The sequence below is a fragment of the Ambystoma mexicanum genome, chromosome 9 (genome assembly GCF_040938575.1).
Source record: "Ambystoma mexicanum isolate Mex_15411 chromosome 9, UKY_AmexF1_1, whole genome shotgun sequence".
NCBI classification, from domain to species: Eukaryota; Metazoa; Chordata; class Amphibia; order Caudata; family Ambystomatidae; genus Ambystoma; species Ambystoma mexicanum.
The window spans coordinates 348,837,615-348,864,734 of record NC_090931.1 but is presented as its reverse complement, the minus strand read 5'-3'; the positions used below and the strand labels follow the sequence as shown (position 1 = coordinate 348,864,734).

General features: G+C 42.2%; 1 protein-coding gene across 1 annotated transcript in view; it reads right to left on the bottom strand.

Moving 5' to 3' along the window:
- The window catches only part of LOC138487326 (autism susceptibility gene 2 protein-like), a 2,615,289-nt gene that overhangs the window by 887,626 nt on the left and 1,700,543 nt on the right, over positions 1-27,120 (bottom strand). Inside the window, exon 3 of the mRNA XM_069613925.1 lies at positions 8,213-8,314. Coding sequence (XP_069470026.1) covers positions 8,213-8,314 — 102 coding nt within the window. The remainder of the gene's footprint in view (positions 1-8,212; positions 8,315-27,120) is intronic.

Here is a 27,120-nt window from a genome sequence, read left to right as displayed (position 1 = left end):
ATACCATATAAAATAGTCTGTTCAAATGTGTTTTATTTTTTTTTTCTGGGGGGGGGCGGTGGGGTTGTAAAATGTTATTTGCTGCCTCTTTGCTGCTTCGAGTCACTTTATAAACATTGTACACAAGGAAGGGCCAAGTATCAGAGAAAACCATCCAGATCAACTGTGAGACTATGGCTAGCACAGCTAGAGAGTGACATTTGCTCCAATAGTACACGCCAGTCTCCTAAATATTAAATGAATTGAAGGAGTGGGGGGAAAGCCTCAAGTTGCCCAGGACCCACGTGGATCACTTTCCCAGTGGCAATAAGTGAAGGGGCTGTTACAGGGTGGCTGACTCATAGTAAGCAGTCGATTGAAAAGGAGGTACTCCAGAGTGATGTAGCTTAAGCAGAGATGGAGGAAATGAGTCTTCAGAAACTCCACCCCTGTTCTCAGCTGTATCACGTGTTCAGTTTACAGGCTGATGTCTGATTGAAATGTTCTGCCAACAGAGTTCTTTAATTTAGTTTGGCAGATTATGGAAAAGTCGGTTTGGGTGATCTGAGGCACCTAGGAGCCTGGCAATGTTTCACTATCATGAAAATGTACCATTTTGTGCTGCCATATAGGTCTTCAAGAACAGCCTGGAACGGTTTCACTATCATATGGATGTAGCCTTTTGTGCTGCCATTTAGGGCTTCAGGTACAAGCATAGTTGGTAAATGGGATGTCTTTGCTGTATAGCATGGCAATGACAGTCCTTCAGTGTAGTCATGCTGTGCTCAATCCAGTTCTGGCAAAAGGAGGTTCAGGTGGCATGACTTTGTTTTTTCCTTTATTTTTCCAGGTTGCTGTTGGGCTTGTTGCTGTAATCCATGGAGGATGTTACGCCATTGAGGGCCAGAAGGGAAAACACGCGAGGGGGTTTCAGAATGGAAGGGACGCCTAGGAAGGTGGCTCAGCCGATTTATGGATGTCCTTCAGATCTGCGTCCAGATACCTCAGGGTTGGGAGCGCCATTTTAATGAATAGAAAATATAATGTAAAGCATAGGTGAAAGAGGTGGTGCCTAAAAGAAAGAGGTAAGAGGTCTCCTTGGCAAAGACGCAGCATCTGTTAAATGCCCATTAAGATAGGGACCGTTTTTGTACACTTTAACAAAAAAGCAGGTCAGTTAGCACAGCGAGTAGCGCGCTCGCTTTGACATGCGTGCAGAGCCTGCTGATGCAGGTTCGAATTCCGGCAGGGCCAAACTCAGCCTTTCATCCTTCCGAGGTTGCTAAATGAGCACCACACACCGTGGGAAATAATTAGCAGCGCTCAGATGCCTGAGGGTTCGTAACGCTATATAAATGCAAAATTATTATTATTATCTGTGCATGAAGTTGTTGAGAGGCAGATGAATACATCATCCATAGCTTCTGTCTCTGCCCCAGTCCACCACACAGGTACGAAACGTTATTCACTAAGACAACTGTACTGCCCGTATCCCAGCTGGGTACAGCAGGATATGGAACCATCCTAAGTCGGAGATGGCAAAAAGAGTCAAGCTCACATTGTAACAATACATGTGCATGCATTTGGACACAAAGCAAATGTGCACTGAACATGAAGAACACATACAATAGGTAATATATGCATTTATACATGAAGATTACTAACACAGAATCCACTAGACATAAAGAACACTCACAAAACTGATGTATAAGCTGGTTGTAACATGGAAGACACGCAAATACTGCTCAATAACATAGAAAAACAAGTACAATGGGGCTATCTTTTCCAAAATGTAAGCTGCGGCATGATTTTAAATAAACAAAGGCCCCAACACTTGTAGAGAACTCAAAATGCTAAATCCACAGAAATACAGATCAGTGCAGAGCTCACACAGTAGTTAACAACCCAAGGCAATAAGGCAAAAGACTCCATGAAGAATAACTCGAGAGTGTCTCCAGTGGCAACATAAAATACAACACGTACATTAATATTGACTAAATTCTCAATAAATACATGATGCATCTATCCCAAACAGGATTCCATCACATGTGACCCATACTTTTAAAACGTTGTCTATTCATTACTACAGATAGAACACCTGCCTTACTCCCTACACGTACGCACAAACAGGAGGCGTCGCACAAGGCCAAGTACTAAAAGTCCACGCTGGCTCATGGCCTAGGACTAAGGGATAGTAACTTTTACAATTGGAAGAAAAGAAACCTGTTGACCTCTCTCCACCTACTTTCCATCTGACTCATGACTTGACGACCTGTCAATTGTCCAAGGTCGGGTAGCAGGAAGCTAACCTATCAGAGTCCCTGGTGTTATGCCGCCCATTACGTTATATGCCAAGCAACCCCTCGACAATGAGATGACATAGTTTAACCTTTATCAATATAGGGGTGGTCTCAGGAGGAGCCATCAGAAAAGTATAACCCAATTAGATGTTTGAACTCTACAGAGTGTATATGTAGCCACCACCACTAACCAATCCCCATTTTCCGAAGGATTTTGCAGACTGATAAAATGTGATGATGTCATTTATGACAGAATTGTACTACTTAAATCGTTGTCTGTAATGGATGTGCCGAGTGCAGTGAGATTTTAATGCTTGTATGCTCTCCCAGCTTTATTTGACTAATAAATAAAGTTTGATTGACTGCAGGTTCTCTGGGCGATTAGGGACTTTTTTGGGCCGTCTTAATGAAGTGTTGCATTTAGATAAGGCATTTAGCATCATAAAGGTAATTTAAAGCATCATCATCCATCTTGATAGGAATCTGTGCATTAACAACATACATGTGGAAGCTTATGTTGTAAGCTTTAATGTTATGGGTTAATGAGGGCATATATATGTAAACAATTATTGGGGAAAGAACTGATCTGTAGATCTTTAGATCTCTGTGCAACATTATATGTGATGCTGATAGATTTGGGGAATGTTCAACTTGACTTGGTGGGTATAGATGTGAAGGTTGCAAAAGAATCACAGTGTGCTGTATAGCCAATGTTCATCAATGGTGCTATGTGGTAAAGTAACACCTGTGGTTGATGGCATTGAATGCTATAGGAGGTCCAGTATAATTAGAACATTGTTTCAGCACGGGGATGGGTACAGAAGTAAACAACCTTATCATGAATTCATTGATAGAATATGCTTAGTGGAAGGACTCTCCTCCCTTTTACTTAGATCTCACACAGGCTTTTGATATGGTGGACAGATCACATTTATGGGACAGATTGAAAACATGTGATTGTCATCCCATATTTCTAACTATTCTGGCTCACCTACATGCGAATATGAATCTGAGGGTGAGACTGGATATGAGTGGGTGTATGTCAGACGAGATACCTACAGGACATTGCCAAGGGTGACTGTTGGAACCTTGCTTGTTTACAGTATATCTATTAGATATGGGTGAATACTTAGATACTGTTACTTATGTACTACCAAAGATCGCAGGGGAGCCGATTGCATGGCTAAATTATGCAGATGATATTTTGCTTTTAGATTGAACACAAATAGGATTCTGAGGTTTATCTCTTCTTTTAATAATTACACAGCTATTAATGCCTTAAAAATCAATGCCACTAAGACAAACATCATGGGCCTCATTACAAGGCTTACGCTCCCGTAATGAAGAGTGCCGGTATGGGACAGGTACCCTTCATTACGGGATGCGCAACTACGAGGTTCCCTTTGGTAAAACCAGGCGTCCTTTCCGGGTCCTGCGAGGGGAAGAGGGAGGCAATAATGGGCCATTTGTAATGTGCCCGTTATTACCTCCCTCCCCATTCCCAGTGAGCCCTCTGGGGGGAATTACTGGGTCCTCCTATGTCGGAATGACCCGGTAAGTCCTCATTGCAGGAACCCGGTATTGGAGCCTGGTATGGAGGCAGCCATGGCGCTAATAGCACCATGGCTACCTCCATACTCGTAATGAGTCCCCATGTGTTTTAAAGGTCCTAGGCTGAAAACCGAAAACTTTGCCTGCAAACTAGGCAGTGTTAGCCTGGAAGTGATGCAAATTGCAAGGTATATGGGTTTCCATCTGTTAAATGTGACAAAGTGGTCTATTGTGTTTGACAAGATCTATGAGAGAGGTGTCCAATTTGAACCCAAATGCAATTAATTTTTCACAAATTCTGTAGATTTACACTGATTCCCTGGTAACATATTATAGGCTTAAAGTAGTACCCATAGTCATGTATGGATTAAAAGTTTACTCATTTTGAGAAGACTATGATGTTGTTAAACTGGAGGGGAAGATTTGGAGGAAGGCTTTTAAATCTACCAAATTGCGGTCCAGCGGCTACAATACGGTATGAACTCTGATTGCTCTCCATGCGCACATTAGTTTGTTGGAGTGCAATCAGTTTGTACCAGAAGATATTTACCGCGACAGAAGACAATATATATTACATCTTATTGTTGCAATTGAATAGAATGGATGCAGGATGTCTAACAAATGTTATAGCCAAATGTGATAAAGCATTGTCAGACATAAATGTAAGTGGAGAAAAGCTAATGACTACTAAAAAAGAAACTTTATGAGCTAGATTGGATCTGTACATGTGGCAGCAGAGGCAGCTATAACCTATTTCAAGACTAAGCCCTGGAAAACAAGAAATGTGGGACTATTCCTCCTTTTGTGAATAGATGTCCAGATAGCCAATATTTTAGGAAGTTTACGGGACTCCGAAAAATTGCAGGAAAATGATTGGAAATTATATTTGTAGGTACTGTAATTCGGATATGGAAACCTTCTAACACTTATCTGTTCATTGGCCAGTCCTACAATCAGTAAAGCAGTTAATTTTGATTAGATTTGTATATGATGTGAATTGGATTAATAGGGATGTATTTTGGTCAAGGATTTTTAGTGGGAGTAATACAGCGTTGTTGATGGCATCTGTCAATTGTTTAGATAGATGTAACTTAATTGCTGATTTGTAATATAATAGAAATAATCTTTTGCGCATGTTTTACTAATGTTATGGTTTTGTTTTACTAATTAGATGAAATTAGGTTTGTTATCTTCTTATTGTATGATTTATTTATTTTTTTATTTACCATTTTATCCTCTCTGCATTCTTATGGACACATGTTTTAGATGAATGTTGCATAAGCATATTTGTATAAGGTGTGTAATGAACCAATACAGTAATACAAATGCAAGCACATGTCTTGGTATGGTCCAAAGAGATGGAGAGCTCTTTTTCTTATGTTCTATATCGTGATTTATGTCTCATACCTTGCCCTCAATCCAGACTGGGAGTCCCTTAATAGGTCCTTGAAATTGAGGTTGGCAGAGAATTGACTGGTAACAACTGTCTCCAACACCAATAGTGATGCACAAATACCCTAGGTGAGATACATTGGTTTTCATGATATCCAAGTCTGCAGTGAAGATTGTTCTGGGGAGAAAGTGCAGGGAGATGAAGAGCCAGACCCTTGGCTTGAACATGGCTACTACTGTGGCAGTATTATTTAAGGGAACAAAGCATCTTAATGGTGGCCTCTGGTATGAGGGAAAACATAGTTAGATATGCTTCACACTTTTGCTCTGGCAGGTAGGAAAGGTTCCTTCAGAGGGCAAGGCATTCTATGTTTGCAGAAAATAATGTATTTTTATCAGAATAAGGTGCTTAAGTTATCTGAATGGTCATTAGGGGAAAATCAGCGAGCTCTGCTGATTTTATCATTCAAACATTACAACATCAGCATTATCTGACGATGCCCGACATGGGAGTGCTACTTCGCTTCTCAATGTAAACACATCTGTGTTTTTTTTGCCCTCCTTTCAATGATTTATAGGGATATAGTATCTGCTTGGTTTCTTAAAGGGTAGTGGTTTCAGACAGGCTGTTATGCTGTTGCTTTCTATTCCTGATGCTGCCAGTGCTTTTAACATGGCATGCTCTATACATACTTCATTGAAATACAGACTATTCATTTCTATGTGACTTGACATTTTTCATTGTGTTTTTAAACGAAAATGGTTTTAATAGTTGTTGTTTTTTAATCCTTGCTGATTTACATTTCCAGGTAAACTAGATGTATGTATTTATGATGCTGTTTTATAATGTTGGATTCTTTGCTAATCTGGATAAACTGGTATGACTGACAGACTAATCTTTGTTTGTTGTGCCCATCTACAGGAATATATATGTCTCACTTCCCTTTTACATTCAAGCACTGATCACAAAAGAGTAATCTCCAAAGGTAATACAATGGTTGTATATTTAACTAGTGATTTGAATGGACAGTTGTCTTTTTCAATGATCACCCCAATTAAGTATCTAAAGCGTTATCTGATACTCTGTAAACATATAGTGTGATAATTTGTACATATTTTTATCATTTCACTGTAGGGTTATCAAAGAGCACATCAATGTATTCATTTCTAGCTGAGTTACATTATTTTTTTTTGGTTTTAATCAACAATACACCTGTAGCATCTTCTATAACCTGTGCTGTGTACCCGCTAGGTGCACTCCATGGCAAGTGATGTCAATCATGGGATTTACCACTGCTATCTCAGTATCTGCAGAACCAAGACAGACATAGGCAACACACCCCTCTTTTACCCTAGCCACGAGATCTAGGGAAGATCTCAGTTATGCAAGGTGGGAATACAATCCTGACCAGCAAGAGCGTGAATGTCAAATTCAGGCAGTGAGATTGAACTGCAGGGCAGTGCTTGATCAAACAGGAGAAGTCCCACTGAGGCAAGTACTGCCCCAATGCCTAACAATAGCCTTTCATTCAAGCACTTGAACTTGCAGCTGATCAGAATCCATATAACCCAACTTAAACTGTGTTTTATATAAGTTAGAGCCAGAAGTCAATAGGGGAGTCACAACAGAATTGGATAACATTGATGGTGTTATCTACCCAGATCCAAGAATGGTAACCTTAGCCAGCATCCTTGATAGTCATGCCTCCAGTCAGACAGTGCTTCTACCACAGCTACAGGGATTACTCCTTGCAGCAATCATGCCCCTACTTCAATGGCATGTAAAAGGGGAAGATCTTGAATCATTCTTGTGCTCAGTTGGACAAGATCATTTGCCCAGATTTCATTGTCTCACTGATCATTGAAAACTTGTGTTGGAGTTATACCTTTTGATTGAACTTGAACATTCTTGCAACTTGTGTACTCTATTTTACTACTCCTTATGGGTGTGAATCTCAGATCTGCTCTGCACCTGATATACTCTTCTGCCAGGACTTTATAACATAATCTCTCTTACAGATTTACTCTTCACCTGGTTCACCCTCCTGCCAGGACTTTATAATGCAATGTCTCCATATCATTCTCTCTCATTCAGCACAAAGGGTATGGATCTTCCCTTAGTTACTTTATGGCCAAGTACTGGGACGATGAAGACGACACTGATCAATGGGGATTATATGTTCCACCCAACTTTGGCCACTAATTCACTATTTCATGGTCTCTTTGGAGCAAAATACATTTTCCCTGCACACTTTAGACTTAGTTATAGAATGTGAGGGTTAGGCTAGGATTACAGACATGGGACGGTTTTTGCTTTGGACATTTTGAGGCTTGAAAGACCCTTAGTTTTGGTTGAGGGAGGGAACTACCTCTTAGTTTAGGGACAGTGAGGCATTTCTAACCCCTTTTGTGTTTCAATAAAAGTCAATAGCCATCAATCGGACCTCTATGTGTCCGTGTCTCATTCCTGACTCCTCACACTACCCTTGGAATCACTGTTGCATGATAAGATATACCACAGGTTCACAGGTTCACAGAACATGTAAATCCTGTTTAAAAGGCAATACATATGAAACTTTAAAGCAACAGCTCCTATACTGGCAAGTATCTTGCTCCAAGCATAGGAATTGTGACACAATGAATTATATTATCATTCCACTATTGGAAAACATTTGGGATAATATTATGATTGGGTCTGATGTTTTAAAAATATTAAAATCACTTTTAATCACTAAGGTGGTTAATAAGATTTAAGTGTCAATAAAATTACTTGACTATGTATTATTTGTCTGTGCTACATTTTATTTGTGAACTATTTATGTGACTTGGTATTATAATTGTTGTTATTAGTATACAAGGTTTCTTCAAACATACCATATTTAAAATAAAAATAAAATTTGTTTTCTATATGGCTGTGTAATATATTTGGTCGTGTCTATACTTTGTAAAATGTGTTTTTTGTAAAACAGTGTACATTATGCTTTACTCACATCACTCAAGCCTTCGCGATAGCAGGTCCGATGAGATGTTTTTGATCCTCCGCTCACACTTTCGCTGTCGCTGTCTCTGCAACTGTTCTGACCAGGCTGGAGCTGAAAAGAGAAACAATCAAAAAGTTACATATTGTGTAAATAAAAGTATACACCTTGGTCAAGTGTCACCCTCTGCAAAATTGCAGCAAGAGGCTAGGTTTCTACATGGACAAAATCGGAAGGGCAATCTTTCACATTAAATAAAACGCTAACCAGTTCACTCAAAATGTGTAGGTGTTACATGTGATTCTAGTCAATTTCACAGTTGAAATTTCTACATTATGTACAGACAGATTAATTGACCATAATTGTGAAACCAGTGCTTTAGAGGTAGCATGCATCTGGCTGAGTTAATTCTCCCAAAAAAGTGCAATATAAACATTATAAATGACTGGTCTTTGTGGAAAGATAGCAGTTACCAAAAAGTATAATTGTTACAAAGAAATGCATGCAAACTGCTCCTAAAACAGAAGCAGTTACATCATTTGTAAAACTTTCAACATCACTTTATATGCAAGTCCTTCAACAAAACATGCAGCTTCTGGAAGCAGGGAGATGGAAGGAGTGATCATTTTAGTATCAATACATAGGTGGAAGAAATAACACTGTTATTCAATGATTCTTCATTTATAGAAAATATTAGGAGTGTGATGGGTACCTTCCACCAATACCAGGGATATAAAATGTGTATTAAAATTGAAAATGTTGTTCCTCCCGGTTAATGTATTTTTTTTTTTTTTTTTACCGATTTCCCTACAAAACAATCTTTTCTTCTGTCTTATATTTAACGTTTTTGTAGGCATTTCATTTTTGCATTAGCCAAAATGTTTAGTTTGGGCTATTAGGCAGCAGTTAAGGCAAACCTATTAGACAAACCTATTAGACAAACCCAATTATTTGTAGTACAGCTAGAAGGGAGATGACATGTAGGACGGATGCATATCTGTTGTTTGATTATTTATTTATAAAGACTTAGAAGTAGCTTTGGACATTACTGCGCTATATCTCTGGGTAGACTGATCGGGGCTGATTACCTCATGAACCATTGAATAGTGGTTAACCTTGCACAAACAAAGAACTAACCTCATTTTGCTAATGAAAACAAAGAGTTGGGATAGGAGATGTGCGTAAAGCAACTTTACGAAGTATCCTTACTTGATGAATCATGCCTGGTCACCCACAAGACCAGCGAATAGCCTATTTAATAGGCATTTGACACACCAGTATGAGCTAAAGACATACTGGTGGCAACTTGTACTATCAATACAGAGAAATCAAAGCTAAGACGACACAATTCGTTATCTAACACATATATATATATATATATATTGCCTCGTGGTTATCTTTTTTAAAAAGAAGTAAGTGTTGCTCATGCAATATGGTATCGAAAATCCTCTGAAGAAGTTCTCAAAATGTTTTACACATGTACAAAGATAACGAAACATGTCAGGTCTGACTACAAGCTATATTGTGATAGCTTAGTATGAACTGAATTAATCCTTACGTGCACAACATTATAAAGTGTCTATGATACAACAAAAATGAATGAAGAATTTTGTTGTACTTCGATACACGATGCACAAGTCACTTTTTGGGACACACTTGTCACTTTGTTAAATTTGAAATGAGGTGTTTTATATAAAAAAAGAAGTTCATACTTATGAATTAAAGATGTCTTCAAAATGTTTTAAGATGGTTGCCTGTGTTCGATCAATACCATAGGTTTATTAATACCTGATGTACTGATGAGATTGTACCTCAGAAGAAATTTGTGAGTACATTGCCTTACTATTAATGTGTATACCAGAAGGGTCTTTTTTATAATAATTGATTATTTACCCACCTATTCACTGCCTTTTGCCATACCAATCTATATATCCAATCCCACCCACTACTTGTCTCTCCCCAAACAAAAAAACACACTAATGGTTTCTCTTTGAGCTAGCTCTATCAAGAAGTAATATCAAACTTTGATCTTCTAGCATTATTTCTAATCAGTTTTTCAAGAGTCAATAGCTTAGTTGGAGGTCGAAATGTGTGCACTGGTGTAATAAAACCATCTCAACCAAGTGTGTCTTCCTCCACTTGATTTAGATCTGTTCCTTGCACTCAAGTCCTGTTAAAAACAAACACTGACAAATCCAACAGTTTTGGCTTGTGTAAAAAAATTAAATAGGCCTTTGTCAGGTTGTGCTTTCGTATGACTAAGTACCCACACCATGTTCCAGCTCTTGCTATCTTATGTTGAGGTAGCACATTATTGCAGTGCCTGGCAAATACCTACACCAAGCCTATTACAAAGCAAAACCTGTTGGCTTTGCCAATCCTTGTTTGTGCTGTTTTCAGTCCCTTAAGCAGATAGAAGCAGTGCAGCATGCAGAGTCACTGATGAATCAAAACAGGTAGTCTTTTTTAATTTTTTTTATTTGGTTGGCTGAAAATATCAACCTTTCAAATACATTAAAATACATATTTCCATTTTTACAATTAAGATAATGTTGGCAACAGCATAATAACATTTTCATATAAAAAGACAGGTAGTCTGAATTTGCAGGTATCTTTCTCTAACATTTCTGACATTTTAAAAACTCCTCTGGCGCATTAGTGTTATATCAGGGGAAATGGCTACTGTGATGTCAACCGGGTTGCTCACTTAACAACATTGTTCTATCCCCGGCAACAGTTTTCAAATATGGCAAATGGTCTTGAATCTGGTAAGGGTCACAGGCACCATACTGATCCAGCCTTCAGGAGTATGTATCTACTACCTGTACTCTCATCCATTCCTTTCATGATAACAGTACCAAATATAAGAAAACTATCGCAATTGTATTCCCTGTTACTACAAATGGATCAATATGTGCTTGTGCTGGCTGTTCCGCTATTCTGGGACCAAGTCACAAGACACCACTTGTTCCAGTCCTGTTCTTTCATTTTTAGTGTTATTGCGAACAGCTGTATCAGGGGGTAGCCGCTTGAGGTTAAAGAAGATTACCCACTCCACAATCCTTTTGTTAGTTAAATTAAAAACCATAAGTGGGCTAGTGGCCTCTAGTCACCTAATTCCCTTTGGAACCAAATGTATGAAGTTATCAGAGGTTACTGGCTCAAATTTTGAAGACCACTGGACCTTACCATAAGTGATGTCTGTCGGGGATGCTCGATCATGCCATATAGTTTGCCTATATCAGCATTTGGATATCATACTATAGTCAAATTCCAGTAAGTGTGTTAATGTAAAGAAGAAAATCAATTTCCTTTCACCTGCTTCAGTCAAGTTATGACCCTGGAGCGGAAGACAAATCTTAAAAAATATGCTAGCATGATGTTGTAGAAATGAAAATGAATTCTTTTGGATACATTGGGGCAATCGCCTACGACTGCTTTTAGCAGCATGATATCTTGAAATATCTCAAACCTCACTTAAACTCTTAGTTAAGAGGGCCATACAACTTTCCATTGTCCAGTAATACTTAATACCACTGCTGATCCACTACCATCAAGTTAACATTGCTACCTTTAAACTAAGCATCAGACAAAGTCACTGAGCCTCATTATGAATATCTTAGAGTGGGCAACAATGGTGGTAAAGTGGTGGTAATTATGTTACCACCACTTCAAAACCATATTGCCACATTGCTGTACTATGAGGTTTGGCAGTGAAGTTAAGGAGTTACTTTCAGCAAAATGCTTTACGAAAATCCTCCACTTAGATTCCATAACTTGGTGGATTTACTGCGGCACATTTAGCATTCATGGTAAATCTGCCAAAATCCGAATGAAGATTTATCAGCTCCAGACACGAGGATTTATACTGCAAGTCCACTACTTGTAATCTCATAGTCATTCCACAGGAACAAGTGGTGGTCATTTTGGTTTTAATTGCACAGATTTACCACCAAATTACTGCCACATTCGAAATGCGGCCCATTGTCTCTTATTCTCAGAATTGGTCGCCTGGTAGATCACAGCACACGTTATGGGCTACAGAGTATTGTTCCTATGCAGTTTATCATGCAGATCATTGGCTACAATGTATTGTTCCTATGCAGTTTATGGGCTACAGTGTATTGTGCCAATGCGATTTATGGGCTACTGTGTATTGTTCCTATGCAGTTTATGGGCTACAGTGCATTGTTCCTATGCAGTTTATGGGCTACGGTGTATTGTTCCCATGCAGATTATTGGCTACAATGTATTGTTCCTTCTGCAGTTTATGGGCTACGGTGTATTGTTCCAATGCAGTTTATGGGCTGCAGTGTATTGTTCCTATGCAGATTATGGGCCACAATGTATTGTTCCTATGCAGTTTATGGGCTACAGTGTATTGCTCCAATGCAGTTGATGAGCTGCAGTGTAGTGTTCCTATGCACAATATGGGCCACATTGTATTGTTCCTATGCAGATTATGGGCTGTAATGTATTGTTCCTATGCAGTTAATGGTCTGCAGTGTATTGTGTCTATGCAGTTCATAGGCTACAGTGTATTGTTCCTATACAGATTTTGGGCTACAATGTATTGTTCCTATGCAGTTTATGGGCTACAGTGTATTGTTCAAATGCAGTTGATGAGCTGCAGTGCATTGTTCCTATGCAGATTGTAGGCTACATTGTACTGTTCCTATGCAGTTTATGGGCTACAGTGTATTGTTCCTATGCAGTTGATGAGCTGCAGTGTATTTTTCCTATGCAGTTTATGGGCTGCAGCGTATTGTTCCTATGCAGATTATGAGCTGCAGTGTATTGTTCCTATGCAGATTATGGGCTTCAGTATATTGTTCCTATGCAGATTATGGGCTACAATGCATTGTTCCTATGCAGTTTATGGGCTACAGTGTATTGTTCCTATGCAGTTGATGAGCTGCAGTGTATTGTTCCTATGCAGATTATAGGCTACATTGTACTGTTCCTATGCAGTTTATGAGCTCCAGTGTATTGTTCCTATGCAGTTTATGGGCTGCAGTGTATTGTTCCTATGCAGATTATGAGCTGCAGTGTATTGTTCCTATGCAGATTATGGGCTACAATGCATTGTTCCTATGCAGTTTATGCTCTACAGTGTATTGTTCCAATGCAGTTTACAGGATACAGTGTATTGTTCCTATGCGGTTTATGAGCTGCAGTGTATTTTTCGTATGCAGATTATGGGCTACAGTGTATTGCTCCTGTGCAATAAAGACGTCCTTCCAGAGCTAGTACAGGTTTATTTTGTAAAAAGAAAATCGACCCTTAGACTTGGTATTTATCCCAGATGTTCTGGTTAATTCTTTGCACACCTTTCAGTAGAATAAGTGTGAGAATTTGAACTGCAAGTGTGTTATATTAAAACACAAAACACAGCTGTGTTGCTCAAATTCATGGAAATACCATTTCAGCTTTGATAATATCCCATTTCCTTCCTCTTCAGACATCTAACTGGTTGCCCATATGTTGAGAGAGCAGTGAATGATTATCTGCTATACGTCAGAGAAACATCACTTCAAGCATTGCTTGGACCCAGACAATGTGTAATGGTTGCACATGCTGTCAATGTGTATTGAATTACTAATTGACCGTTTGACATTTTAAGAGAGGAAATGTGGCTTCATGGAAATAATTAAAACAAACATATATTCCATAGTATTGACAGTTAGGGCATCCCAAATACTCATATACTTGTTGACATTTCTTGTAGTGCCAAACAAGCGATCTGTCCTTCCTTTCCTCTAAGGCACTGGTCACCATTCAACCATATGTCAAACCTACAGCAGCCTTAGCAAGTAGCTCCATTAGAATTGCAATCGAAAAACATTGTTTTGTTACCTTTTTATTACACCAATTTCTCTTTAGTGTTCACATGGATTAACTTATATTCTCCATGGCTTTTAATGTTCTCTATGCAATGATGATAGCCAATTTAAATTAACACTTCTGATCTGCATTTCTTATTGCAAAACTCTTTGACAGAATTATCAGACGTGCAGGGTCTAGTCAATTCGAATACGTGGTCGTTTGCGATAATTCTCGTCCCATTTTATTATTTTCCTGACCATGGGAGACTACTCCTCCTTTGCTGCGTCCCATCTCATGTTGGACTTCTTTCCCCAACCTTGAATGTTTCTATATAGATTACATCTGCAGCACGTTTGAGTTTTTTGCACAAATGCGGCGATATAATTAATTATATCCGCGCCGCCGCTGGCATCGTCAGTATGGCCCATTTACTTCAAGATCCGGCCGCGTTCTGCACTGTATGTGCACCCGACCTCCATTGGAAGCCACGAGGACTTCCACATTCTAAGATGGCCGTCCGCCACCTCTTCAGCTTCCTACCCAGCCCCATTGCACTGCGAGCGCAGTGATTGGCCCCTCACTTGTATATCCAGCCAACCAAGAGCCGGCAGGCTTTGAGCCGGCCCACATCGAAGGCATACTTCAAAGGCATAGTGCCTGTCTTGAGCCTGTCTATGCCGTTGCGCCGAGGGCCGCGACCCCTACCCATCTACAACCGCATCTTGAATACACAGGGTAAGTGCTTCGCTCTGTGTTACCCCTCTCGCTAGCACTCCACTGTTGCCAGGATCTGACCCCGCCCATTAACTTTCACCAGTCCGGAGCGCTGCACCTCAGCTCGACACCTTTGAACGGTACCTCACAGGGCTCACACGACATAATCGTTCTCTTCATTCGCCCGGACACCGCCTTGCAACGGGAATGAACAAGTTGACCCACTTAACTTTGTCACTCACTTCATTGGGGAGCTGCACCCTATCTAATGCTTTCAGGGTCTTGCACCATATCAGCAACTTCCAGCCAAGCACGGCAGCAACTCACTATTTAAGCTGCACACCCCTGTACTGCAATTGTGAAACCAAACCTGACTATTGTCTTATCATGCTAGTTACGCTGATTTAGCCCGCTCAGGCACTGCATTAGCAAAGCTCATTTTTGCCCTTGTTTACACTTGTTCAGCCCACTCCTACACTATTAGCACGTTGGATATAGCCTTCTCTCTCACTGCACTAAGTAAGATGAACTAGCCCATTGCTGCATTTATTAGCACTGTTAACTAGCCTATTCTCTCACTGTACTAGCTAAGTTGAACCTGCCCATTTTTGCATTTATTAGCACTGTTGAACTAGCCTATTCTCTCACTGTACTAGCTAAGCTGAACCTGCCCATTTTTGCATTTATTAGCATTGTTGAACTAGCCTATTCTCTCACTGTACTAGCTAAATTGAACCTGCCCATTTGTGCATTTATTAGCACTGTTGAACTAGCCTATTCTCTCACTGTACTAGCTAAGTTGAACCTGCCCATTTTTGCATTTATTAGCACTGTTGAACTAGCCTATTCTCTCACTGTACTAGCTAAGTTGAACCTGCCCATTTTTGCATTGATTAGCACTGTTGAACTAGCCTATTCTCTCACTGCACTAGCTAAGTTGAACTAGCCCTTTTTATGCAATGTACTAGCAAAGTTGAACCTGGCCTTTCTTGCATATAATATCCAAAGCTAAACTAGCCCACCTTGCACCCACTAGCAACATCTGAAGGAGTATACCTTCTGCCTCTTATCAGCTAAGGTGAACCTGACTGCGACTCGCCTTTAGTGCCCGCCTGCCTGCGCCCAGCCCTCTTACCACCCAATACTTACAAGCATGCCCTCTTGGCTCACTCTCATCATGTTCCCTTTCTGTGTCCTGAACAACAATATACCAATGGACTTGCCAAAATTGGCTGTCCAAGACACTACCCCATCCCATGTCCCACACCTTTTCTGCCCACCCTACCACCTTTCCCCCTTGACGTCCACAGACTTCACACGATCACAACTAGCCGTACACTAGTCAGTACCTCTCTTAACACTCCTAGCCCTCCAAAAAATGACTGCACGGTCACCAACACTAACCAGTCCAATCTACCAGGCTACTGGCCAGCAGCCCACCAAGACCTCTTAACCCGCAATAACAGACTTGGCTCGAGACTCAACATTACACCCAGCAAACTGCCCACAAAACCCAAGATTAAGAAGACCAATACGAACGGTACTAATACTACCAATATTGCATCTCTGAAAAGGAGCTCTACTGAATGTCAGATCCCTTGTCGCTCATACCACTGAAATCGCTGACGCTATCCTCTCAACGAACCTCGACTTGCTGGCTATTACAGAAACATTGCTACACGAGGCAGCAGGACCCCACTTATCACTTGCTGTACCCAACAACTACTCTATCCTTGGAGCGGATAGACCTAATGCTCGTGGAGGAGGTGTAGCATTCATCTTCAAGTCCACACTTGACCTCAGATCTATCACTTCCCCTCCTCTAGAATCATGCGAGCATCTCACCATCAAAATACAAACCACCCCTAAGAGTACAATTACCTTGCAACTAATATATAGACCCCCGGGTCCCACAGGTACCTTTGAGGAAGATATTACTTCACTTATAGCTGAGAATTCCAAACCTCTCTCACAAAATATCATTCTAGGAGACTCTAACCTTGGGTTCAATGACCCTAATGACACTCCTGCCTCATCCCTCGCTAACGCCCTATCTGAGCATAACTATACCCAAATCAACACACTGCCAACCCATCAGAAGGGCAGAACCATCGACTGGGTCGCGGCCCATAATTGTGACATTACCTGCAAAATACCCCAACCTATTGCATGGACTGACCACTTCCTCATACCTTTTGACATCAGCATCAACAACCCTAATCCTAAACACTGCCCTCTCGCACCCGCCTGTCTAACTGGAAACAAGCACAACATTTTGGCGGACACCATCACACCACTAGTTCTCCTCATCCTCAACTCGCTCCCTGTCACTGCGGACCTCAGCCTCCTAGTCAACACCTACAATGACGCCATGACTAACGCCATTGACGCCGTGGCCCCCCTAAAGTTACGCAAAGGCAAACCTAGAGCGCATCTAAATTCCTGGTTCACCCCCGAACTTAAAATCCTCAGAAAGAAGAAGGCCAAACTGGAAACTATATGGAAAACTACACCCTCAGTCGAAAACAAAACCAATCTCCTGACTATCTCCTCCCTTTACAAAAAAGAGATAATCCGCACTAAGAAGGAAGTCTATAATGTGAGAATTGACAAAGCAGAATCCTCTGCTAAAGAACTCTTCACCATCCTGAAGGAATTAGAAAACCCCAACCCTCCAATAGACACTTGCATGAAAGACCAGCCCTGGTGCGCCAGCGTCCAATCGGCCCTTGTCAACAAAATTAGCAGCCTTCAAACCAAAGTTGAGGCTAAACGACTACAACTATCTAACAGCAACCCATCCACCCCCAGCACATCCACCCCTACTAACACCACCACTGGCTTCACATTCAGAAAGGTCACCATACCGGAAGTCCAAAAAATTATAGCATCCCTCAAGCCTTCTAATTGCAAAGGGGACAGCTGCCCTGCCCAGATCATCAAAGACGCAGCAAGAGACCTCTCACCCTTCATCTCCAAACTCATTAACCTATCCTTCTCCACCAACTCTATACCCGACAATTTGAAACAGTCATGGGTCCTCCCCCTCCTAAAAAAACAATCCCTAGACCCGGCCATTTCCACAAACTACAGGCCTATCACTACAGTCCCTTTCTTACTAAAAATCCTTGATAGAGTTGCCTACCTGCAAATTCAGGACTACTTAGAATCTAATCAACTGCTTGGGTTGCGTCAATCTGGCTTTCGACCACAACACGGAACAGAAACTGCCCTTGTTGACCTCAAGAGTCAGATTGATGACATCAAAGACAAAGGAAAAGTGGCCATCCTACTCCTCTTAGACCTCTCAGCAGCCTTTGACCTGGTCGATCATAAAATACTCTGCAACCACCTCTTATCTGCTGCCCACTTCTCCCCTTCGGCTGCCATGTGGATACAATCCTTCTTAGCCAATAGAACTATGAGAGTCTTCTCACTCACGGCTGCAGCAGACCCCATCCCCATCACTTGTGGTGTCCCACAAGGATCTTGCGTCTCCCCCACCCTTTATAACATCTTCACAAAACCTCTTTTTGATAAACTGGACCATCTGGGTCTCACCTACACAAATTACGCAGACGATACCCAGATCCTCCTGACCATCTCTGGCAACTACCAGGTGGACGCCACTAGGATTAACAATATTTTCTCCATTATTCAGGCATGGATGGCCACACATGGCCTCTGCCTGAATGATGAGAAGACGGAACTCCTCCTGGTCGGCTCCCCCAATAACTTACACAAACTCAGCCTAGACTATTCCAACTTCACCATTGATGGCAACATCATCCCCGTCGCTAATAACGTGAAAACCTTAGGCTTCTATCTTGACGCCAACACCAACCTCTCAAAACAAGTCAGCATGACTGCCTCTACCACCGCCTACACCGGGAAACTTATCAGAGCCTGCAAGCCATTTCTGTCCACTAATAGCTGCCTTACCCTGGCTAGGGCGACCAAGGGATAATTAACAAACTCCAGGTCCTCCAAAACAACGCGCTGCAAGCAGCTTTAAATATCCCTAGGAGAGAGCACATCTCCCCCATCAGAATTTCTTGCAAATGGCTCTCCATTCAACAAAAAATTGAGCTAAAAACACTTTGCCTTACTTACAAAGCCCTAAACCACCTTGCCCCCAATATCTCACCAACAAACTGGCTTTGAAGCCAAACACTAGAATCACCAGATCTTCTAACACTCTCTGCCTCACTGTGCCTAGATTCACCTCTAAAAGAGCTGGCGGCACAAGCTTCACGGTCCTCGCCCCTCAACTTTGGAACTCCCTGCCATTGAATATCAAATCGGCCGCTTCATTCCTTCTGTTCAGGAAGTTTGTCATTGGGTGGCTACTAGACAAGACTAAATCCAATCCAATACCCAACTAAGACCTCAACCATTGTATATTTTGTGCATACTATCCTAATGTCCTAACTGCATGATCTAATTTTCGTTGTTTGCATAGTTTGCACACCTTCTCTGCATAATGTATAGCTGCTTCTTCTTTATATTTTGTACCTCTGTAACCTGTCTTTAAGCGCCCTTATACTCCAGGGCCTGGTGCGCTATATAAATAAAATAAACAAACAAAACAAACAAACAAACATCAAGCTTCCAGGACTATATACATGTTGCTGCTCCTCCAGGTGAGCTAGTGACAAAAAGATGCTGTGGGTTAACATCCTGAATAACGTGGAGGTTGAACAGGCTTCTTTCCCAGAGAACTGTTAGGCGACTTGGGCTAGTCCCAATGATGAAATGTGGTGATAGCTACATGACCTTCCCCATTCCAGCTGTGGAAGAGGCAGCTTTGGTGGTGATACTAGAAAGTGGTGATCAATGGTAAATGGCTCCATTCCGTGAGTGAACCAGCTCTCGGATCCTGGTGTGCTAGGGTATAAAGGTAAGTGGCTGAGCGAACATATCTCACCAGTATAATTGGTGGCCTTGGCACATCCTTTTATCTGGGGGATGTTGCATGCTGAATAAAGGCTCTGGGGTGGTGCACCGCTGGTGTACTCCCTGACAGAACATCACAGAGACTAACCGAAGAGACCATGCTTTATGAGGAAGAAAATGGGGCTTCAGATCCAATCGTTTGGTAAGAAAACAGGCCCTCCTTGAGGGGAATAAGAATCTGAATGAAATATGGCTGTCTGTCTCACTCAACTATCTGGTTCTTTTTAAAGTTGGCAATCAGGGAAAGGCAGTTCCCTTTGGCAGGAGGAAAATCCAAGGGCTTTCCTTGATGGTGCCCATGTGCTGATTCCAACAACCCTTCATTCTCCAGACCTGTCTCTTTCCTTCCCTACCACTCTAAAACTCATGGAACGGGTTATCCTCTACTGAGTGATCAACTATCTCAAGATACACTCTTTGCTGACACCGTACATTCTGAATTCCAGTCCAAAAACTCCATTGAGTCTGATCTCATCCATGTCGCCAATTCCCTTACCACTGCCAACACTCTCACCTCTCCTTCTTTATCCTTCTGGAGCTTTCCACTGCCTTTGACACACTGGATCATCCCTCTATCCTTTACACTCTGTACATCCTTGGATTCAAGGACGCTTTACTCAACTGGGTATCCCCTTATCTCACTGACCACTTCTTCTCCATCTCATGAGACCCAATAACCCCTCACAAATAACTCTCCCCCTGGGCATTCCTTAAGGGCCAATTACCCTTCAACCAACTAATTTCCTCCTTTAACGTTTACTATCACCTCTTCCCTGACAATACTCAGATATTCTCCTAATTTCCTTGCTTCACCCCTACAAAACTACGAATACATAACCCTCTTCCTAACTGTGATCTGCCAATGGATGGCTCTCTGCTGCCTCATGTTCATCCCTTCAAAGACAGAAGTCATCCTTCTCTCTGCTTCCAATGCCTTCCCCACTCAGACAGCGATCAGAAGCTTGTTCAGTTCTTCATGGCCTCAGCTAGTCAACCTACTAAATCTCCCACACCGCTCATTTAAAACCCTTATCTCTCATCTTGAATTTACAAAACTAGTCAATTTCATAAGCCCACCTATTGGTGTGCCCCTCGACTCTACTTCTCCCCGCAGCAAAGTCCTCACCTTTGTGACACACACCCTTTTCAACCTACCCAGATCCTGCCCACGTCTTCCTACCATCACCACACAGGATGTCTCTCCAGGCAAAGACGCTCTCTCAATCAATGAATCAATCAAATGTTTATTCAACTGTAAAATTAACAATGATCAAACAATCCTAAAATGTTCCATTAATACAAAAAACAGACAGTATATCTACACTATGAATTCATGAATACAAATTAAAGAGAATAATCCTATTGATTCATGTGTACAGACAATTTGAAATTCATAAAAACATAATTATTGTAATCATGATATTAGTAAGAGCATCACAGGGGCAATCCCAATTAACTTAAAAGGGCCGAACAACCTCTGCAGACTTTGCTCCTTTTTACATATGCACAAAAACAGTATAGAAAATGATCTTACAGCATATGTAAGGACTTCCCTATTTTGAGAGCGTTGCACAAATAAAGGACTTTCTTATTGTGAGAGCAGTACGCAAATAAGATAATAAGGTCCATCCAGTGCGTGGATGTTACGCCATTGTCAAAATAAATATCACAGGCTGACATTGGTGAAGGGGAGATTCGTTTAAGATTAATTTCCTGTTCTTCCTTCTGAAACAATCAGAGACTGGACAAAAAAGTACAAAGTATAATAAACCTTCCCTTGGTGCCTGGCAAATGTGCCGACTTGTCTGACCATCATGTCCCGACCAAGGGGCAGTTAAAGCTCTTAACAGGAGGCAATTTTAGAGAGAGAGAGAGAGAGAGAGAGGTAGGGTTTGTAAAGTGACTATCTGCATTCATTATGTACAGGCGGGTACTTACATATCGAACCCTTGAGTCACTGTCTCTTCAAACTCCTACTAATGATCTGTAAATGCCTACATGGCTTTGCCCAACCCAATATGATATGATATGATATGATGAATCAGATATGGCATTCATAACCTGCCTATACACAAGTGTTTCAAGGCGCGACTAGGCAAGGGAGGGGAACAGCGGGTAGACAGAGACAATGATCTTAGTAGGCCAGGTGACACTGAAATCATGCAAGTGCAGGGGAGGAGGGGGAAGGGGGAACGTGCAAGGAGAAAAGGGGAGGGGAAGTGGTGCAGTACAGAGGATAAACAGTAAATAAATAAAAACAATAAATAGAAACAATAAATAAGAGGTGCGGCCAGCTGGTGGCAGGTGCAAGGATAAGTGCAGACATTGAGTGTCAAGTGCTGGTGGGGGCTGTAGGGATACAGAACAGCCCCATAGCGCAAGGGTTGTCAGGGGACAGAGCAGGTTTGCAACTGGCGGGGATGGGACCTTGGCCCAAGAACAGAGGGTATCCAGGTTACCAGTGCAGTTTCAGCCAGGAGTTCAGCAGGGGAGAGGTGATGAGCAAGCAGAAGCAAAGAGGAAGGTCTTGAGGTGCTCCCGGAACCAGAGATGGTTCTCCTCAATTTTCAGAGAGGCAGGTAGGCTGTTCCAGAGGGAGGCCCCAGCCGAAGAAAGAGATCTACTCCCAAATCTTTGCTTGGACAAGCGACTGACCCTGCGAGAGTTGGAGGCAGATGAGCGAAGAGCTTGATAAGGAAGATATTTAGGATTAGAGAGTTCAAGGTATTGAGGCCCCATACCCCAGAATGCCTTGTGGACAACGCAGAGGGTTTTGAACTTAATCCTCACAGCCACTGGGAGCCAGTGCAGAGATTTCAGTCCTGGAGAAATACGATGCCTGGGCTTAAGGCCAAGGACAAATCTCGCAGTCCTGTTTTGGATAAATTGCAGAGGGCGGAGAGTAGAGGCAGGCAGATTTAGAAAGAGGCCTTTGCAGTAATCCAGCATAGAGAGAATCATAGCTCTGGAGACAGTGAGCTTCTGGGGCAAGGAGAGGAATGGAAGAATACCTCTGAGGAGGTGCAGTTGGTAGTTTGATTTCGTAGAGACGTCAGAGATGTGAGTAGAAAAGGAGAGTGTGGATTCAAAGATGACCTTAATGTCCTTAGCCTCACAGGTGGGAGCAGGAAGAGGGCCAAGGGAGGTCAGCCAGAGAGTGACAGGAAAGGAAGGTGCAGGTGTGCCAATGAGGAGAATCTCTGTCTTACTGGCATTAAGGCAGAGATCGTTGGTGGCACACCACTCATGGATAGCAGACAGACAGTCAGAGATGTGAGAAGGAGAAGAGGTGGCTTAGGGAAGCCTGAAAATGAGTTCAGTGTCGTCAGCATAGCAATGGAAATTTGGCAATGCGGTGGGTGAGAGTTGCCAGGAATTGGTTAAAGAGCCAGGGTGAGAGGTTAGACCATTGGGGAACACCACGGGTAGAGAGTGAGATAGAGGAAAATAAGGACCTAGATTGGACCCGGTAGGGTCGATCAGAGAGGAACGAGGTCAGCCAGGCCAAGGCATGATCGGTGATACCCAGGTTATCACGTAGACGTTTGAGCAGGATGGCATGGTTGACCATGTCAAAGGCAGAAGAGAGATCGAGTAAGATGAGGACATAGGGGAGATTAGAATAAAGGTTAGAGAGCAGGTCTTCACGGATGTTCAGGAGAGCAGTTTCCATGCTTCTGGCTGCTCTGAAGCCAGACTGATGGTCATGGAGGCAACCTACTGATTCATTGTGAAGATTAAGCAGCTTTTTCAGGAGTTTGCGGAGGAGAGGAGTTATGGAGATTGGGCGATAGTTAGCCGGGCTGGAGGGGTCGGCTGAGGTTTTCATGAGAAGAGGGTGCACAAGAGAGTGCTTCCGGTGGGAAGGGCAGGATCCAGTGGCAAAGGAGTGGTTTCAGAAGTCAGCCAGGGCAGGAGCGAGGATCTCAATGTGGTCCTTGATGGTTTTGGAAGAACAGGGAAGAACCTGTTTTGACGACTTTCATAGATTGGACTTGTCTAGAAACCTTGTCTGGGGAGGACAGAGGAAAGGAAAGGAGGAGAAAGAGGGATTAGAGGTGGCCACAGAGAGGCCAGAGGTAGAAGAGAGAGTAGAGGGAAGAGGAGGAGAGGTCAAAAGGGTGGCAGCTTCAACAAGTGTGGGAGTATTCCCTTTCGAGATACCAACAAATGGAATTACCATTACCCATTGCTGTAAGGATGAAGTAACATGAAAGGTCCTCATGTGGATCATTCAGTTATTCACCATTTTGGAGAACCTTTAGGAATCCATTGGGGAATGAATATTACCACACAATGTAATATTTCATACAATATTGATTTTCTGTGGAGGAACTTTCCTTCACACAAAACCAGGTGGATTATAGTAAGTTTCAGTACAAATTTTTAATTAGGCAGAGTGGTGGTAATTTAATTACTGCCACTTTTTTACCACACCACCACACTCTTAATGAGGCCCATGGCGTTCCTCTGAGTGGCCTCTTACATAGGTGAATGTCATATGTAACTGACAACCTCAGCCCTACTGGTCTCTACTCTCTCTTGGGAATTCTTAGTTTCAACATAGACATTTCCCATGAGACCAAAACATTATTACTTCGGCACTCCTTCTCACCAAAACACATATATTCGACGTATTCAGATATTGTATCAGGAATGTTGTCAGGCAATGTTTATTTTGATTCTCTTTTGCAATCTGTCCTCCATAGTTGCCTCTTTGAGTGGTTATATTGCATTCAAGTGAGAAAACGAATCCTTCACAAAAAAGTATTCTTCCAGATACTAATATCTTTTTACAGCCCCAATTCGGCCAGACACTTACTCAAACCCAATGTTCAGGATACCCCTATAAATAGTACCTTCTGTGCCCTTTGTCATTGACTACTTTTTAAAGGTATTTCTCTTAAAAATGACACATGGTTTGTGAGGAGATGGGAATAGATTTACTGTGGCAGGATTTTTTTCCGTTAAGGGTTGGTATGGCTAGTGGTGAGGTTGCATGTTGCGCTTGTGCCTGATTCCTAATGGGGTCTTCATCTGGGAAAAGCAAACTGTGCTCTATCATGTGCTACTGTCTTTCCAAATTCTCAGACATTGGAACTTCTGGAGGGGCGGGGTGTTATTGCTGTGAAGACAAGAAGAAAATAATAGTACATGTGGCAACAGATGGCCTTTGCTTGCCACTCTTGAAAATACCCATATTACCTTGATGAGCCCCCTTCACCCATATCAGCATCAGGGAGGAGAGCAGAGGCAACTTGTACTCATATCAACATCAGCGATGGAAGAAGACGCCACCTTATGGAACCACAACCCCACCAACACCATAAAGGGAAGAAGAAATGCAGCACCACTAACCAGATCACCATCATCATGATTTGCAAGGAAACCCTCCACAATGCCATTAATGCTGGATCACAATCAGTTCCTGGTTTGGCAGCAATTAACTATTCTTCAGACTCTCCTGAACCCTTAGCCTATATCACTAAGACATGAGTTAACTTGTGCCTGGGGGTCCTGCAGCACATCCTGCTCTGTCTCCTCCTTCCTTGGTCCTACCCACGTCCAACGTCATGCCCCATGTTCTGTTCTGTTCATTTCGGAACCAGCACAAGTTGTGAAAGCCAGTCCCATTCAATCATTTCACTCTCTCCAACACACTCCCACTTCCATTATAATCCCTCCCCCACTTCCATCCTTTGACTCCCCCAACTCCAAAAGTGGTGTGCATTTTGGGGCCGATCCATGGAATTGTGTGGAAAATAGGGAAATTGTGCACTATCCTGCATGCAAAACCCTGTAAATCCATTCATGGAACCGACTGCGCAGCATTTTTTAAAGTGGTTGTGTGCCTTGTGCAAGGCACCACAAAGAGCATGGGTGAGGCCTGGGCAGAGGGCGGAGTAGGGGGTGGAACTCTGAAAATGAGGAAGAACAATGGAAAAAGTGGGCTTCACGAGGGACGGGCCACAGGCACTCCATAGCACGCCCACAAATGTGCACGACAAAGCATATTCATGGATATGACCGCACAACCTCTCACCTGTGAAATGCCCACGCAAATCCCTCTATTTCTCTGCCAGCCGAACACTTGCGCATAGGAATCGCAGCACGGAGGTGGGTTTGCATGTCAGATTTCGGGGTGCATGTACGCAGCCGTGGATCTGATCGGACTTAGGGGTGCACATATGCAGTTTTGTGTGGTGCAGGGACAGTTTGTGGGGGTTCGCACGCAGAAGTTATGATACATCATACGCATGTTGTCGGGGTATGACGGTAACAGTTACAGGGGACTGCTTGAGGGGACCCCCACGCACTGTTTGAAGGGTGCGTGTATTTGCTGCCAGGGGAGCACGCAAGGGTACCTGTTCTGGCTGTTTTTGCTTTCCGTGGGGACGTGTTGGGGCGTTGCAGCCCCGACTTGCATATGCGGCTACTTTGCGCAGAAAATTCCATGAATACGCATTATTATTCTGTGCGCCGTTTCGTTGTCGGCACAGCCTGTGCAGGAACAATTTGCACTTTTCCATGAATCGGCCCTGTCTTTAAATGTTTCTTTTCTCACCTACTACCCATATGGGATGTTTACTAAACGAATGTGTGACCCACATGTTATTTCATTTGTTTTCTTTTTTTATCATTTCAGACGTCGATAGCACTCTGACACGCTCTTAGTTGGAAATAATGAAGACTCCTCAATATTGAAAGATGATTGTGATTATGTAGAGGGGAAAGTTGCCAACATTCGGCTGATTTGGTCAACTTTCACGAATAGAACATTACTTTAACTTTCTCTGTTTTGAATAATGATAACATTTTTCTCATAGACCAAGATCGCTTAAGCCCCCTCTCCAAGAGGACTTCACATCACACAACTCCATATCTTATTAATTGTTTAACAATTAGTCAAACAGAAAATCACCAAAAGTATCTATGGTATGTTTTGTGTGTTAAAAAAATCGAATTAAGTCACATGGACCTTATTTTAACAAAAATGAATAAATTGCATGGAGGTGACCTGCCTGCTATGCTTGCACCTACGTGCAAAATGGCTCCCTGTGAGGAATGTTAGTCGTTTGCACTATGGAGCACACATAAAGGTGGTAAAACCAGCTTTGCACGTTCTGCTTGACCCTGTATTGCAAAAAGCATAAACGCAGCCGCCTGCCATTTACACATGGCAGACAACATTTACAATGAATTCCTATAGCATCCATTAGTTTTACACCAGCATGAAAATGACATGATGGCGTAAAATCATTGTTTTTTTTTTTTTTTTTGCCACTCCACTTGAAAACATCATTATCAGCACCCTGCCTCAATCCGAGCTTAAAAGAAGGGTACATAACCTCATTAGGCCTGGAAAATGATTAACCAGTTATTAATTTAATACTGATGCTTCATATTCCCAATTCCTAAAAATA